At 36.5% G+C, this 17,553-nt stretch overlaps 1 protein-coding gene across 1 annotated transcript; it reads right to left on the bottom strand.

Annotated features, from left to right (window-relative positions):
* Positions 1-412: 412 nt before the first annotated feature.
* On the bottom strand, positions 413-5,642 carry LOC127438757 (beta-1,3-galactosyltransferase 2-like). Its single transcript, XM_051694582.1, has 2 exons — positions 5,586-5,642; positions 413-1,709 (listed from the first exon to the last, which is right to left on the bottom strand). Exon 2 carries the CDS (start codon positions 1,693-1,695, stop codon positions 733-735), a length of 963 nt encoding a protein of 320 aa, XP_051550542.1. The 5' UTR covers positions 1,696-1,709; positions 5,586-5,642; the 3' UTR covers positions 413-732.
* Between the last annotated feature and the right edge of the window lie 11,911 nt (positions 5,643-17,553).

Below are 17,553 nucleotides of genomic sequence, written 5' to 3'. Positions count from 1 at the left end.
GGTCACCATAACCCCAGCATGCCATGCTGGGGGACCAGCACACAAAACACAACTTAAGCTGGTGACCAGCCATGGTGGATTTTTTAGCAGGGTATACTTTTGAAACAATGTGTATTTTAATGTTTATTGACTGGCCCCATTCACTTCTACTGTAAGTGCCGTACTGTAACCGCCATTTTTAAATAAATGGGGGATGAGTATTTTTTGTGGTAATCAATACCATACCTCAAATGCTGTCAATTTGGCTTAACTTCTATTGAACCCAGAATATTCCTTTAATTTACAGTATGAACATGAGAGGTTCCACAGCTCCTGAACAGAAACATTTGTTTTTTGGAGGAGATAGAAAAATCACATTTCACAAATTTACATTTTGTACATTATACATATTTTTCAGTGTGTATTTCTATGTATTTATTTACTGAGTGAGTCAGTGTTCATTTACATTAAATCATCACATCATAAACTTACAAGAAGTCACAAATGTAGTGTGTTAATAAATTTAAAGGGTGTAAAGGAGTGTTGTAAAAACAGTGTTGCTTTACATTTCAAATTTGTGCTATTTTTCCATTGTTCCTTATTGGACAATGCATCCTTTGTGTTCAGAATGCAAATAAATCAAAGCATACTCACAAGCGCACACACGCACACATTGTAAAAGCAAACAGGTTGGTTTGGTTTTGTAAAATAAATTAACCTGAAACTAAAGATATATTCTCTTCTTTCCACATCTCACAAGCAGGGTGTGTTGGAGGAGTGAATATCTGTCCAATAAGTAATCAGCTGAGTCGGGCAGTCTGTAAGTATTGCTATCCGACTAGAGTAGAAACAGCGATTGTATTGTTGCGGTTGTTGGACCACAAATTGTTGCATATTTGGTGGTTTTCTAGGTTTAATTCCCAAATGCTTTAAACACATGCCAAGATATGCATCCTCTATAAATATGGGTTTAATTTGCCTGGAGACTTTTAGAATCTTCATTGGAAGGTCCATTGAAAAGATGTAACACATGCCCACTGGATATGGAGGAAATCTGTTTTTGGGGTACACATCGTAGGGGAGATAAAACTTACTAGATGGATCTCTCATGACACTGTTGCTGAACAGTACTAGGCCAGTGATGTAGTTGCTTTGTAGTGCTTTCAGATTCACAAGCATATATAATAGGTTTCTTATGTTGAGTAGCACATCTGCATCCACCTTAACAGCGTAGGATGCCTGTGGACAATTCCTGCTCAGCCATTCCATCATCACCATGGTTTTGATGGTTAAGTTCCTATAGGAATCCTGGAAGTTACTCTGTAGCAGGTCTTGGTACTGCTGGCTTTCACTCTGGAGTTGGTCCTGCAATGTATCTTGACCAGATTCACTATGTGAGCCCAGCAGAAAAAGAACTAGCACCATTTTGTCCCAGAGCAGATCCTTACTCCCCCATGTTCTCCTGATAGCACTGCGTGCCTCAAAGTTCTCAGGGGCCACAGGGACAATAACCACCATAAAGGGATTTTGCTGTTGACACTTCTGTGGCTGGTCAATGATAAATCTGTATCTTTGGGGGTAAGCAACATGATAGGTTTCTGATCTTTTCTCCAGCTTCCACCATTTCCTTCTCTCAAGGGTAACAATCATAAAGCACAGCAGGAAAACATTGCCAAGAATCAGGAGACCTACCAATAGCCAACTCTTATAGACCATCTGTCTGAATGAGGCTGAAAAGAGAAAAAGAGGTTGTTGAAAGTAGTTTGCATCATATGAAGAATCGGTAACACTTTATAATAATGGTCCGTCATTAATTGGTAACTATGCAGGGATTAATGAGTAGTACTACATTAACACTTTAGTTACTACTATTAACTAATATGGAAACATGATTAACCAATCAGTAGGTAATAGCGAACTGATGACTGGGATAGTTCACTGTTAGGTAATCAATAATTACTGAATTTGATTTTCCTCATTGAGAACTGTCAACTAACTATGGCTAATTTAATATAACTACTAATAAATTACTAATCAAAACATTAACGTGTCTAAAATGTGAATGATTATGTTTTTATTGTGAACATGATCATGAAATGCGCCTTCAGAGAAACATGCGCCTCACGTGTGAACTTTGCTGGAATTATTTTATGCACATAACAGCTCTCTAAATCATGGCTACAGTGTCTGGTAGAGTATCATAGTCAGCTTACAGATGTATGTGCCCAACCTGTGTATTCCTTGGGATATTTCTTCTGTTCATTACAGTTTATTAACTTCTGTATGTTTGATATTGCTGAAGGTCTTTTTTTAAATAATTCTGGTAATCCATAAGTAATGAGTCAAGTGTTACCACATAAACATGAAGGAATTACTAATTATTTTAATGAGAGGGTCATGGTAACGCATTATTAATTAATGAATACACACTTGAATATATACAAAAAAACAAAACAAAAAAAAAACTTTTTTTTTACAAAACATTTTTAAAATGGATTTTTTATTCATAGATACTGTAGGTTAATCTTACAAGAAGTGTTTAATTTTATGTGAAGTGCTTTTTTTTTCTTTTTTCTTCTGAGTAACTTAATGGATCCAATGAAAAAAAAAAAAAAAAAAAAAATGGAGTGTCACGTCCATCAAGCTTCTAATCCAATCAGGGTTCGCCATATTCAATGCTCGCGCTGAAACTGAAAGAAGAATGAGTGCGATTTTGCTCAATCCTCCCGTCGATCCGCCTGCACGCGGTAAACTTTAACATACATTCTGTTCTGTTCAGACCGAACATAGGCAAATGAGAAAACATGTAAAATTTATTTGATAAAAACTGTACGTATTTACAGAGTCTTGGGTGGAAGCACACAGGTGGAATCGCCCTCATGCTGCACGCCGGTTTTCTCTCCGTTTTCTGTTGAAGTCTTGTGGAGATCAACACACTTGTCCTTTAGACACATAATTTTATTATTTTACTTTATGTTAAGAGATAAGACTTTTAAAACATGTAGTAACCGTGAGCACCACTGTACATTAAAAGCATTATCCTGCTAAAGGTTTGCAGCCTGTGCAATTATGTTCAATTATTTCAATGATTCATAATTCCATGCCAGGAAAAAAAAATAAAAAATGTTTTGAATGTCTGTGAATGTGTTTGTTAACTATGTGTTTGATTTAATGAATAAAATGTAGGAACAAACACTTGAGTATTCATTACTAACTGACAAGTAACATCTCAGACATGCTGCAGACCTCAGACTTGTCCTGCATTAATTCCTGCATAATTACCTATTAATGATGGACCATTATTATAAAGTGTTACTGAAGAATCTTATAAATGTGGTTAAAAAAATGCTGGAATATATGGTTCTAATAGCTCAGCTGGTAGCGCAAGGCACTTACCAACATCAAGGTTGTGGCTTCAATTCCCATGGAACCCACATACTGCTAATATTGTGAAAATTAGGCGATGGTGGTGACATTTTTGCAAAAATGATCTAATGTGGTTTATTTCACGTACCGCGTTAGTTCAGAGGGGAAATGTCCACAGTGTGGTGGTAAAATCAAGTTAAATGTTTTCTCAAACAGATTAGGTTTTAGGTTAACACTGTATTGCGATTTAAATAAACAAAACTGACCACCCCTCCCTAAACCTTAAACCTAACCGATAGTTTCATAAAAAGCAAATGTGAGATGAAAAAAGCAATTGCTGAAGTTTTGTCATTTTGTGATGTTTCTATGACACATTTGGCTCATGTGTTGACTCACATGCTCTTCAGGACTCGTATCCTTGTTCTTTTAATCGCAAGTGCAATGCTCTATCTGTTGAGCTATACCACGCAATTTTATTGCATTTAAACAAGCTTGTAAATATAGTTGGTTATGTAATGCAAACGTTAAAATTTATTGAATGACAAGTCATGTATTATAGTAAAAAGTGTTTTGATGTCATAAGATAGAATTGTGTGAGGAACAGGGTGAAAAGTAAATGTTGATGAACTGATAATCTGCCTTTTACTCATGATTAAAGTGAAAGTGAACAAAGGTCATTGTTGTTGTAGCGCCCTTAGTGTTCATTTCACCAGGAAACTGCAGCAATACGTACAACGGGTTACGTGATAATCGTTTTGCAAAAATGCAGGTAAATAACGTGATTTTCTGAGACCAGTTTGCATAAATTTGAGGTCATGTATAATTAAACAAAAAATATTGTTTTAGATCAATTATGTCAGACCGCAGGACACTGCTGGAACTTTACATTTCACTTCGGTTTTATTATTATTTATTTTTTCAGTGGATCATTTTGGCTCCTAAACTATGGAATAGTCTCCCAAACCTTGTTCAAGATTCAGACACACTCACTCAGTTTAAGTCTAGACTAAAGACTCATCTATTTAGCCAGGCATACAGCTCATTTATCCTTCAACTCACAATTAGGCTGCTTTAGTTAGGTCTGCCGGAACCAGAAACCAGAAACATTGATCATGATCTATAACTCTGCAATAAACTGAATGGCATCTATGCTAATATTATTCTATTTGTTTCCCTGTCTCAACCTCAGGACTCCTATCCTGAGGTCACCAGAACCGACTGGATCCAGCTCCATTCCTGCTTCGTGTTGGACTCCACTGCTACGTGTTTCTGAGTGATGATGACTAAATGCAGCCGGTGCCAGCCAAACATCACTTCAGTCTATTACGATGGACTTCAGAGGATGGACTGATGCCAACTCCAACCATAAGACATGGGATACTTCATATGCCATAGCCTGAACCTTGGACTTAGTATAGACCTCACAGAAATTACCAGCCGGTTAAACTGCGATACACCGACCTGATCTCTGCCTGTATCACCTCAGTCTAATGATGGACTACACTCTTAAAATGGAATATATAGACTATCAATAAATTACCAACAAAAGCCTTCATCAGCCAACTAACAAAGGACAATGCATCTATATGAACTTCTGCAGTTAATCCAAGATGAACTTAAAAGACATTAGTCATTAATCTTACAGTTCATACAAAATCTTTGTTTAAACATTGGCCCTTAACACTTACTTAGTTTACTAATTTTAAACCGTAACTTGCACTGCACATAATTAAGTAATATTGGCATTATATTCATGCTGTTAGCCAGAGGGGAACTGGCCCCCACAGTGAGTCTGGTTTCTCCCAAAGTTATATTTCTCCGTTAACCAACATCTTATGGAGTTTTGTGTTCCTTGCCACAGTCGCCTTCGGCTTGCTCACTGGGGTTCTAAATACAATTATTATTTAATTACTTATTTTTAAACACGATTCACAATTGTATTTTATCAAACTACATGATGACTCTAAGACTTTATAGATATTACGGTTTCATTTTCTGTTAATGCATGATTTTCTGTAAAGTTGCTTTGAAACGATGTGTGTTGTAAAAGGCGCTATACAAATAAAAATGACTTAACTTGTATAATTTATAAAATGCCAAAACACTACGCCTCTTTAAGATAAATAACCATAAATTATTTACACACCTGGCTTAAAAGCTGTACAACACCAAAAACTAATTTCACTTAAAAAAGCATCACAAGTGATACAAAATAAAATTTGTAAAATGCACTCACATACCTTATCTTTTCCTGAGAGTAACGTCAATACAGATCTCACCACAGAATTCACTCGAAGTCTTATCACCTGTGTGTTGACAGGTGAGCTCCTCCTCTGATAGTGAGCAAGAGCCTTTTGTCCTTCCCTCTCTCCTGTTGGATCCTTCAAAAACCACCTGGTAAGGCTGTCAAGTGTGTTACAGTATGTTGGAAAAGTAGTTACTAATGCTGAATCACTTTGCTACTACAAAAGGATCATGTTACCCCCGTCAAGCAATCATTCTTGTGTTTCTGATGGCAACCGACACACTGTGGGGGGAAGTGGAGATTTTAAACGTTTAGGAATATTTAATCTTTAAAAGTATCAATAACCACATTTGCTGAAGGTGCAATATATGTAGTAATTTATCAAAGCTTAACAATCATTTCAAAGGCATATGTCCACGGATACTATTCTAACAAGAGAAAAGTGTTACAGAACAGATAATTACCAATTAAGTACCTACAGTAAGCATCTTAAGATACCTCCCCATTGTTTCAGGCAGTTCTTAACATAAACTATTTATTTTATTGATCAAGGGCATTAGAATTGCCAGGTAACCTTGTCACCTTACCAACATTATTTGCATGACATGTAAAACTCAAGGTGAAGCTTCCACTGTGACAATGTGAACATTTAGGCTGTGAAGAACTTAAAAATGAAAGATAGGAGAAAAAAAGCAAAAAATATTCTCATCTTAATATTTTCTTCCCTTTTCTTGAATCTGTCTTCTATGGTGTTTGGTGTGGCTGGAGCTATCCTTTGAAAAAGAAACACAGTGCAACCGTTTTTTTTAACTGTGTTAGATCAATTAAAATCTGGATATATATATATATATATATATAAACTGATAATTTTTATGACAGTTTTGGAGCATTGGCTTCTTCCTTGCTGAGCAGCCTTTCAGGTTAATTCGATATAGGACTCGTTTTACTGTGGATATAGATACTTGTCTACCGTTTTCCTCCAGCATCTTCACAAGGTCCTATGATGTTGTCCTGGGATTGATCTGCACTTTTCGCACCAAACTACGTTCATCTCTAGGAGACCGAATGCATCTCCTTCCTGAGTGGTATGATGGCTGCGTGGTCCCATGGTGTTTATTCTTACATACTATTGTTTGTACAGATGAATGTGATACTCAAGGATGCACCAGAATTGTGGAGGTCCACAATTTTAATTTCTGATGTATTAGCTGATTTGTTTTGACTTTTTCATTATGTCAAGAAAAGAGGCACTGAGTTTGAAGGTAGACCTTAAAATACATTCACAGGTACACCTCCAATTGACTCTAATTAGCCAATTAGTCTATCAGAAGCTAATTGGCTAATTGCCTAAAGGCTTGACATCATTTTCTGGAATTTTCCAAGCTGCTTAAAGGCACAGTTAACTTAGTGAATGTAAACTTCTGACCCACTGGAATTGTTATATAGTCAATTAAAAGTGAAACAATCTGTCTGCACACAATTGTTGGAAAAATTACTGGTGTCATGCACAAAGTAGATGTCCTAAACGACTTGCCAAAACTATAGTTTTATGAAATCTGTGAAGTGGTTAAAAAAATGAGTTTTAATGACTTCAACCTAAGTGTATGTAAACTTCTGACTTTAACTGTATATATGTGTACACCGATCAGCCACAACATTAAAACCACCTGCCTAATATAGTGTAGGTCCCCCTCATGCCGACAAAACAGCACCAACCCGCATCTTAGAATAGCATTCTGAGATGCTATTTTTCTCACCACAATTGTACAGAGCGGTTATCTGAGTTACCGTAGACTTTGTCAGTTCAAACCAGTCTGTCCATTCTCTGTTGACCTCTCTCATCAACAAGGCATTTCCGTCCTCAGAACTGCCGCTCACTGAATGTTTTTTGTTTTTGGCACCATTCTGAGAAAATTCTAGAGACTGTTGTGCGTGAAAATCCCAGGAGATCAGCAGTTACAGAAATACTCAAACCAGCCCATCTGGCACCAACAATCATCCATGTGATTATCAAATCAGCCAATCATGTGGCAGTAGTGCAGAGCATAAAATCATGCAGATACGGGTCAGGAGCTTCAGTTAATGTTCACATCAACTATCAGAATGCGTAAAAAATGTGATCTCAGTGATTTGGACCGTGGCATGATTGTTACTAATTAAATATGTATTTCTGTAATATTTTAATGTTGTCTTTTTGCTATATTGTTTGGTCTAAACTTTATTTGATTATTGAATCTTTATTTTACCAGGTTAGCCCCACTGAGTTTTTTTTAATTTTTATTATTATTTCCTGGCCAAGATGAGTATAAAAACTTCAAACACACATTACAGTTACCGGTACTTAAAATTGAAATTGTATAAGAATGTAAAATATTTACATTCAAGATCCCATGGAGCTTATAGTCTACCTTTTTCATTAAACAGATCAAATAGTTAAAGAATAGTTTACCCAAAAATTATAATTCTCTCATTTACTTACATTCATTTATTTACTCACCTGTCATCTTAAACTTGTATGATTTTCTTTCTTCTGCTGAACTCAAACAAATATATTTTAATGGAGATATCATGTCTGTTTGTCCATACAATGCAAGTGAATGATGATCAAATATTCAAGCTCCAAAAAGCAAAGAAAGACAGCATGAAAGTAATCCATAAAACCCCAGGGGTTTAATCCATGTCTTCTGAAGCAATCTTATTGGTTTTGAGTGAGATCAGACCAATACACAGTAAAACTCCTTTTCCGCAGTACATCTTGCCATTGCAGTCTCCAGGCACAATCATGATTTTGTGCTTGATGCACGTGCAGTGTGCTAGATGGTGCTAGGAAGTGTAATCAAGCTTGAAATTATGATTGCCAAGGAGACTGCTGATGTGAAGATAATATTTTGGCCTGTTCTCACCCAAAACAGATTGAAGTGCAACAGAAGACATGGATTAAACCACTAGATTCATATGGATTACTTTTATGCTGAATTTATGTGCTTTTTGGAGCTTCAATGTTTCGGACACCATTCACTTGCATTGTATGGACAAAACACCTCATATCTTAATCAAACTATCTTTAAGTTCTGTTAACCCTTGTGCTAAGTTCCTCATACTCCTTGTGTTCCCGGGTCAAAATGACCGACCCATTTAAATGGTTTATGAATCTCACATAATCCATATATTATCATTAAATATTGCATTAGAACTTTTTTCAACATGATTTCTAGTAACAAGATCAGATTTTTTTTTTTACCTCTTTTTTGAATTTGTTGACAATACGCCAAAATTACCTAAGCCAATGCAACTAAATTTGTGCATTACATTTGTTTTTGTTTTTTATGGATATTTTTACTATATTAAATACCACACATATAATTTTCTGTCCTGTTTATCACACTACTTTGTTTTCATGTTTAACCAGTTATTCCTTTTTTAACTCTTTTATTTTGTAAAAATGGCAAAAAGTCTCACTTGTGGTGTTCTCTGTCAAAAATTACCAGTCCATTAAAATGCATATAAATCTCTTATTATGGATACATTTTCACAAAATATTGCATTTTTTAACTTGATTTCAAGTAATTAGAACAGGTTTTGTACTTCTTTTTGGAACTTATTTATAGTAGGCTTTAATGACCTGATCTTATACACTGTTAAGCCACTATATATATTAATAAACATTGTTCTTACTCTTTGTGAGAATTTGAAAATTCCCAAAAAAACATTGTTATAATATTTTTCTGCTCCTTTGTTCCTGTAGGGTCAAGAATAGTTCAGAAGTTGCCTGGGATATCTGTGTGTGTGTATGAGTGTGTACACATGTCAGAGGACTTCATGTGTGCAAGTATGCATGCACATATTGTATGTGCTCATCAGATGGTTGGACAGGCTCCTGAACACTCTTTTTTTTTCTTTCTTTCTTTTTTTGTAGCCTGGCCCATTCATTTCCAATGGCTGGTCATTTCTGACTGGGAAAACAACAGATGTTACAAGTGAGATAAAACCTATAAAGAAGAAAATGGTGTGTTTTCAAATGCCATATGTGAACAAAGTAATAAAACAAATCATAAAAAAGTTGTCCATGTCAAAATGACTGGAACACAATATAAGGGTTAAGATAAAAAGATTGAAAAAGTTTACATAATTTAACAAAAACTCATTCAACTCATAAATAAATAATTTAAAAAAATACATTTTATCAGATACTTTCTGTACTGTAATTATACAGAAGAGAAAACTGCTCTGGTAGGGTTAACTACAGTATTAGCAGTACTTGCATTAAAAAATATTAATCGAATAAAATCCATTCAAATTGTTATGCTGGTAATATAACATGAAATGGGTTTAAATGAGAAAAATTGCCAAATAAATGCATTTTCACCTATGGTAATCCAGTCTACTCAGACTTATGGACATCAGTGTATAATATACTAAAGATCAGAATTAGAATCTGTAGATAAAACATTGCATATACAGTACAGCAGGCACGTGCCATGGGCTTTGAGACTGGGCAAGCATCAAAGATTTTTAATGCACATTATTAAATGCTGTGTCCAAAATGCTTTATATGGGTGAGTGTAATGTCATGGAAATGTTATTGACGTAAATTGTTGCCTTAGAACCCACCAGTCAATGGAAACAATTGTCACAGTGGCTAAGTTCATGACCAAATTGTTTTTAAATTCAGGACAGTAATATTGCTCATATCACACAAATTAAAGATTGTCATAAATTGAGCTGAGCATGTTTATGTCCATTAAATCATACAACGAACCATAGTGCCAGAAGAGCTTGTTTTGACATACAACAAAAAGAAAAGATTGCCAGTTATTAGTTTCAACATCATAGGCCTCACACGTCACTATTTCCACAGTTCAGAACCACTGGAATGGACAGCAGCATTTAACTAATCTAACCACCAAAGACAACAATCTTAACCTGAATGTACAAGGCAAATGTAATGTAGAAACAGCTGTGCCCTAACGTTAGAACTATAAAACAGACATAACACAAGGACATGATTGCCAGATCACCACTTCATAGCCTCAGACTAACCAGGAACAATGACATAGTATCTATAAACTAGTATCAATAACACAGATTTTTATAAATATATTAACTTACCTTTACAAAATCTATGCGTCTCTCCTTGTGAACAAACATCTCCGTCACTTTGTTGTAAAAGTCACCCACTTGTTAAAGTTTCGATAGCCTCTCTTTCTCGATTTTTAATTGAAATTAACTTAGCCAAATCCGCATAGGTTGTAGATGCTTACACTGCAGATATCCATTTTAGCGCTTAATAATGCATTAGTTACGTGAACTTGAACGTGTTGATACAAAACTAAAATCTAGCCTATCAGATAGCGTGACTGAAGGAAGGAGTTTCTGATTGGCTTACTCATTTTGGTAAGCATGCTTACCTTGGCCATTTGCAATAGCGGGCATGAACATACAGTGTTGAATGAAAGAGTGTAAACAATGCTTTGAATCAGAGAAAGCATAACATAAAGTGCTTATACCTGATTGTGGCGCCAAAGCAAATAAATGAATAACTGTCTGTGCTGCTCAACTGAGATGAAAGGTGAAGAATTTGAACAAAAACAGTAGTTTATATTAACAATTATATTTACCTATGCACAGTGAAATTCTGCGGGCAAAGAAGGTGAGGGCGCATGGAAAGCATGTGTGAAACCAGCAAAATACTACTTGCCAAGCAGCCTCTTTTTAATGCTGCACTTTTTACTCTGTGAGAGTGAAGTTATAAAGATACTCACCACTAAAATTATATCCTTATCCATTGTGAATATTTAGTGTGGCTGTGTATGAAGCACCGCCCACACAGAGGTCACTGCCAAACCAAACTTCCTGTTGGTCAATGCTATGAATTTGCGTGTTAACCAAATGAACTCCACGCAAAATTTGCAAGGGAAAGTTCTTTGCCAGGGAAGTCCATCATGTAGATTCCCATTGAGCTTAATGTATTTGTCACGGATCCTTCTGACCCACCTGCCACTTTCACTCAACCTTCTCACTCCCCTGAGTACTGATCACCCACACCTGCCTCCATCTATTTAAACCTCACTCCTCTTCCATTCTGTGTCTGGTCTCAACTTTGTGTACGGACTCACTTACCTGTATCGCCAGCGTTTACTCCAATACGATTCCACTACAGCGACTCCACTACTCCAAACGATTCCTCTCCAGCTACTCCTGTATACCTTCTCCTCAACGTAAGCATCGTTGTTGTATACCCACCACCTCAAAGAAAATCACCACCTTTATCAGCATCAGTCTTCATCATATGATCGATCTACACTTCAGCCCAGAACTGTTACGTCATCACTTACCTGCTGTCTCTGTTTGTGTTTTTTGTCTTGTGTGTCAATAAACACCTGCTTGGGTTCAAACATCATCATCGAGTCTGAGTATATGTTACAGAATTTCACCACATGGAATTTCGCCATGCAAAGGTAAATGTGACCACACCTTAAAAGATATATATAATTCCTTCTCAAAATCATCCACTTTTTTTCAGGAACCTCAAATGCCCTTGTCCCCATGAAATCAAAATTGGAGTTTTGTGGCTTTTAGTCCACGTCTATATACTAGTGTACTCCTAAAAGTTGACAAAATGAACTTTTAGCAGATGTATACAGTGTTATGTATGCACTGGGAAAATGGACCAACATTTTTGATGACTTATCTTGCACTACACAGATTTTTGTCCAATTTAAAAGCTCTCTAGAATGAAAATGTCCCTCCCCCAATACAGCCTGCAACCGACTACAATGTACAGTAGGTTCGTAGATGTGATGTAACAGTGGTAAAGCCTATTAGCTCTTTTGAAAAAAGAACCCAAACTTCCAGTTTCAATTGGAAATACATCAACACAAGACAGAAAACTGTGCTCATCATGGGGTCTTTACTTTCTGAAATTACACTGAACAAAACAGGGTGAACCTAGTATGCATTTTATTCACTAACTTTTGTTCACTAAAGTCAGTCAAACACAGATAACCACCAAATAGATATTTAGAAGACATCATGTAGGTCTCTTTACATCCTGCCAGAAGTCTATTAGCTGCGAAGGGTCTGGGGGGTTTGAGGGTGAAATGCCTGTTTCAGACAAGCATCCACATATGCGTCCTCTATGTTAAAGGGCTTTATGTCCTTGGAAACTTCAACAAATTTTTCTGGAAGATCACTGGAGAAAACATATCCCATACCCAGCGGATATACGGGGTAGCTTGGTTCTGGGTACAGCTCCTCTGGCACGTACCATTTTGAGTCTTTGTTTCTGATGACAGGTGGGCTCCACAAAATCACACCCGTAATATAATTTTGTCTGGGTGTGTTGGGTGCCAATAGGAGAGTCATCAAATTCTCCATATTCAAGAACATGTCAGAATCAACCTTCATGCCATAAGATGCTTGAGGGCAACGAGTGGCCAACCAGTCCATGATCACCATCGTCTTTATGGTTAAGTTGACATATGTGTCATGGGGCAAAACTGGTTTGAGAGAGTAGTCCAAGATGTCAAAATAGCAAACAGTAAGAATGTCAGTATAAACAGAAGAATGTATCCTTTTTTAAGGTGACACTTGTATGGAGTTCTATCCTGAGTTAGAATGGATCTGAGAAAGAAAGAGAAACAGATATAGTGGGAATGTTGGAACATGGCTGTGCGAATTTTCTCCCATTAAGACACAAGAGCATCAGTGAGGTCAGACACTGATGTTGGGTCGATGGAGACTGGCTTGCAGGTGCCATTCCAATTTAACCCAAAGGAGTTCAGTGGGTTTCAGCGTTGGACTTTGTGCAAGCTAGACAAGTTATTCCACAACAGACTCAGTAAACCATTTTACTGGTGGCATTTTATGATGGTGTAAGGTGGAAGCCACCCAACTGGCCCAAGGACAGTATCCAATGGCGTGGCTGAAGGTCTCCTTCAGTTTAAGTTATTTTGTTCCAATTAAATAACTATATTATTCATTTTATGATCCCCGTTTATTTTATCTGACTCCAATTATAAAAGTTTCCAAGGATATATTAATGTTCCAATTTTAATTATTATTATTAAATTTGGTTTAACATTTGATCATCGTATTTAACTCTATTTTATATTCTACTCGTTCATTCGGATTCCTGTCACTTAGAGAGTCTCGCGCCGGCCGTGTACGTGGATCTTACGGTCACAAATATGCCAGTATTGGTCATTAAAACAGTAATTGACTAAATACTAATTAGATAGCTGCTCATGCTTACCCTTTTATCTAAAAGTATTTGTTTAGTCCCCTTAGATAGTAAACACTTAATTAGAGTAACATTATTTCTACCTAGAGGTCATGACCACTAAATTTACAAAGATAGACCAACAATACCTAAGTTAAAAAAGCTTTATATAATCATGCCATAGTTTCCTATGTACACTTAGCTAGAAAATATTACAATAACCAGAGGTTTAGACTTCACCCTATTTAGGCTTGGTCGACAACTTCATGTTGTCCTAAACGGAAATTCCATAACAAGCCTGTACAATCTAAGTACACTAGAACTAATGCCAGTTTGTTAGTCGGAGCTCTAAAGTATCAGTCTGTGTGCCCCATGCTCCACTCAGAACTGAGCTTTAGTCCGCTAATAACCTGGTCGTAGATTTGCGGAAACATGGACTTAATGTAATCTACTAAAGACAATAATTTCAGAGCAAATCAGAATAAACTGAAATGTAACAATTTATTTACCAGGTAAAATAATACATTCATCAATTCCAATTAGACAAAAATAAGTCAAATTTAAACATTCAACAAAACATAAGAAATAAGAATTTCATACCTGGTAAGAGAAAACCTACACACAGCAATTGTGCGGGAGATCTGTCTACAGATTCCCCGAGCTCCTCTGCCATCCTTCCTTAAGTAACAAATGATTATATTGTTATTTCAGATGTGTATGTTTGATGTTATTTAGGATTTGGTTTACAATTTAGGGAGTTGTAAGTAGACCTTTGAAACTTGTGACTGAGTAGGTCATTTGATGTTTACAAAGAATGCACCTAATCTGCATACAGCATCTGGTCCCTGTGAGAGACTTGGGAGGGGCATGTCCCGGATAGAATACAGTATTTTACTAAGTTCTTAAATCTTACTTGTGATTTGACTTGCTGAAATGGAATGAGACCGTTTTACCAGTTGCACTGAGACCTCTTGAATGATACCAAGCATGTATGATCAGAAAACCTTTTACATTACAGAAAAGGATAAGTCATAACTTAGTTTTTGGTGACCCTAAAGTGACCTGAGGTGAGAGAGAGGGCAGATGTGCATTTTATGGTCCTTAATCAGTAGGGTGTGTTGTCTCATGTGGAGATGCTCTTCTGTGTGAGAGTTTTATGACGTTGGCTCTCACAGAGCCTTTTGGGAGCAGACATCCTGGTGCCAGCCTTACAATGGTACCACATTGATGGTCACTGAGCTCTTTGATACACCCCATTGTACTGAAAATGTATGTCTAAGGTTATTGTACAAACTTGATTTTATAGATGTATTTATATTGATTGCACCTGTCCGTAATGGGTGTAGCTGAAACAGGCAAATTTGTTAACAAGAAGAGGTGACCATACATATGGCCATATAGAGTATGAAGAATAAAACCTTTGATCTTTAGTCAGGTATCCCCCTTCAAATCCTAAATATAACTTAATTGCATTTTTACTTATGGTTATTCAGGGATGTATTTAACAAGTTCAATAAAAACTACCTACTGCTCATACAAAATTTGTGATCTACCATAGCCCATTCCTTAGAAAGACGGTAATACATATGATTTAACTTTGATTTACTGCATGAATATTTCTCCAACTCCACGTTAAGTTTCATATGTTTTTGTATATACAGGTGCTGGTCATATAATTAGAATATCATCAAAAAAGTTGATTTATTTCACTAATTCCATTCAAAAAGTGAAACTTGTATATTATATTCATTCATTACACACAGACTGATATATTTCAAATGTTTATTTCTTTTAATTTTGATGATTATAACTGACAACTAAGGAAAATCCCAAATTCAGTATCTCAGAAAATTAGAATATTACTTAAGACCAATACAAAGAAAGGATTTTTAGAAATCTTGGCCAACTGAAAAGTATGAACATGAAAAGTATGAGCATGTACAGCACTCAATACTTAGTTGGGGCTCCTTTTGCCTGAATTACTGCAGCAATGCGGCGTGGCATGGAGTCGATCAGTCTGTGGCACTGCTCAGGTGTTATGAGAGCCCAGGTTGCTCTGATAGTGGCCTTCAGCTCTTCTGCATTGTTGGGTCTGGCATATCGCATCTTCCTCTTCACAATACCCCATAGATTTTCTATGGGGTTAAGGTCAGGCATGTTTGCTGGCCAATTAAGAACAGGGATACCATGGTCCTTAAACCAGATACTGGTTGCTTTGGCACTGTGTGCAGGTGCCAAGTCCTGTTGGAAAATGAAATCTGCATCTCCATAAAGTTGGTCAGCAGCGGGAAGCATGAAGTGCTCTAAAACTTCCTGGTATACGGCTGTGTTGACCTTGGACCTCAGAAAACACAGTGGACCAACACCAGCAGATGACATGGCACCCCAAACCATCACTGACTGGAAACTTTACACTGGACCTCAAGCAACGTGGATTGTGTGCCTCTCCTCTCTTCCTCCAGACTCTGGGACCCTGATTTCCAAAGGAAATGCAAAATTTACTTTCATCAGAGAACATAATTTTGGACCACTCAGCAGCAGTCCAGTCCTTTTTGTCTTTAGCCCAGGCGAGACGCTTCAGACGCTGTCTGTTGTTCAAGAGTGGCTTGACACAAGGAATGCGACAGCTGAAACCCATGTCTTGCATACGTCTGTGCGTAGTGGTTCTCCCCCACATTTTTGAATGGGTTTTGTTTCACAGTCCTCTCCAGGGTGCGGTTATCCCTATTGCTTGTACACTTTTTTCTACCACATCTTTTCCTTCCCTTCGCCTCTCTATTAATGTGCTTGGACACAGAGCTCTGTGAACAGCCAGCCTCTTTTGCAATGACCTTTTGTGTCTTGCCCTCCTTGTGCAACGTGTCAGTGGTCGTCTTTTGGACAACTGTCAAGTCAGCAGTCTTCCACATGATTGTGTAGCGTACAGAACTAGACTGAGAGACTAAGTTTTGAGTTAATTAGCTGATTAGAGTGTGGCACCAGGTGTCTTCAATATTGAACCTTTTCACAATATTCTAATTTTCTGAGATACTGAATTTGGGATTTTCCTTAGTTGTCAGTTATAATCATCAAAATTAAAAGAAATAAACATTTGAAATATATCAGTCTGTGTGTAATGAATGAATATAATATACAAGTTTCACTTTTTGAATGGAATTAGTGAAATAAATCAACTATTTGATGATATTCTAATTATATGACCAGCACCTGTATATATATATAGTATACATTTATTTAATCACAGTGAACAAACAATTTGAACCTAATATTTGTTTTTTAAGGTAAGTGGTTGCACAAAATTGATTTATCTACATTTGAGATATATGAGTTTAAATTACTCGTTATTTTTTAGTTATAACAGCTCAATTATACTGAGTAATGTGAGTTAATCCAACCGGATTTCTTCATGTTCATTGTACTTAATAAAAATGTGCATAGGTATAAAAGGTATAAAATAATAATGCCCAGGCCTACATAATTAAATATTTGGGTGCAAGAGCCTATGGCCAATCCCCCAAACAGAGCTCGACTGAAACAACTAAGAACACATAAACACAGAGAATACATAAAAATGCAATTTTTTTAATATTTAGTAAAATGAAAAACACAAATAAAATTAATAAAAACAACAACAGCTATTTATTATATAATTTGCTACAAAATTCATTATTACATGTACCGTTGCACCTGAATCAGCTCTGGATTGAAAGGTTTCATCATGGCTGTGTCTGACCATATGGGG

Source organism: Myxocyprinus asiaticus, chromosome 50 (genome assembly GCF_019703515.2).
Source record: "Myxocyprinus asiaticus isolate MX2 ecotype Aquarium Trade chromosome 50, UBuf_Myxa_2, whole genome shotgun sequence".
NCBI classification, from domain to species: domain Eukaryota; kingdom Metazoa; phylum Chordata; class Actinopteri; order Cypriniformes; family Catostomidae; genus Myxocyprinus; species Myxocyprinus asiaticus.
The sequence above is the reverse complement of the archived record's forward strand: the minus strand, read 5'-3'. Positions and strand labels throughout refer to the sequence as shown.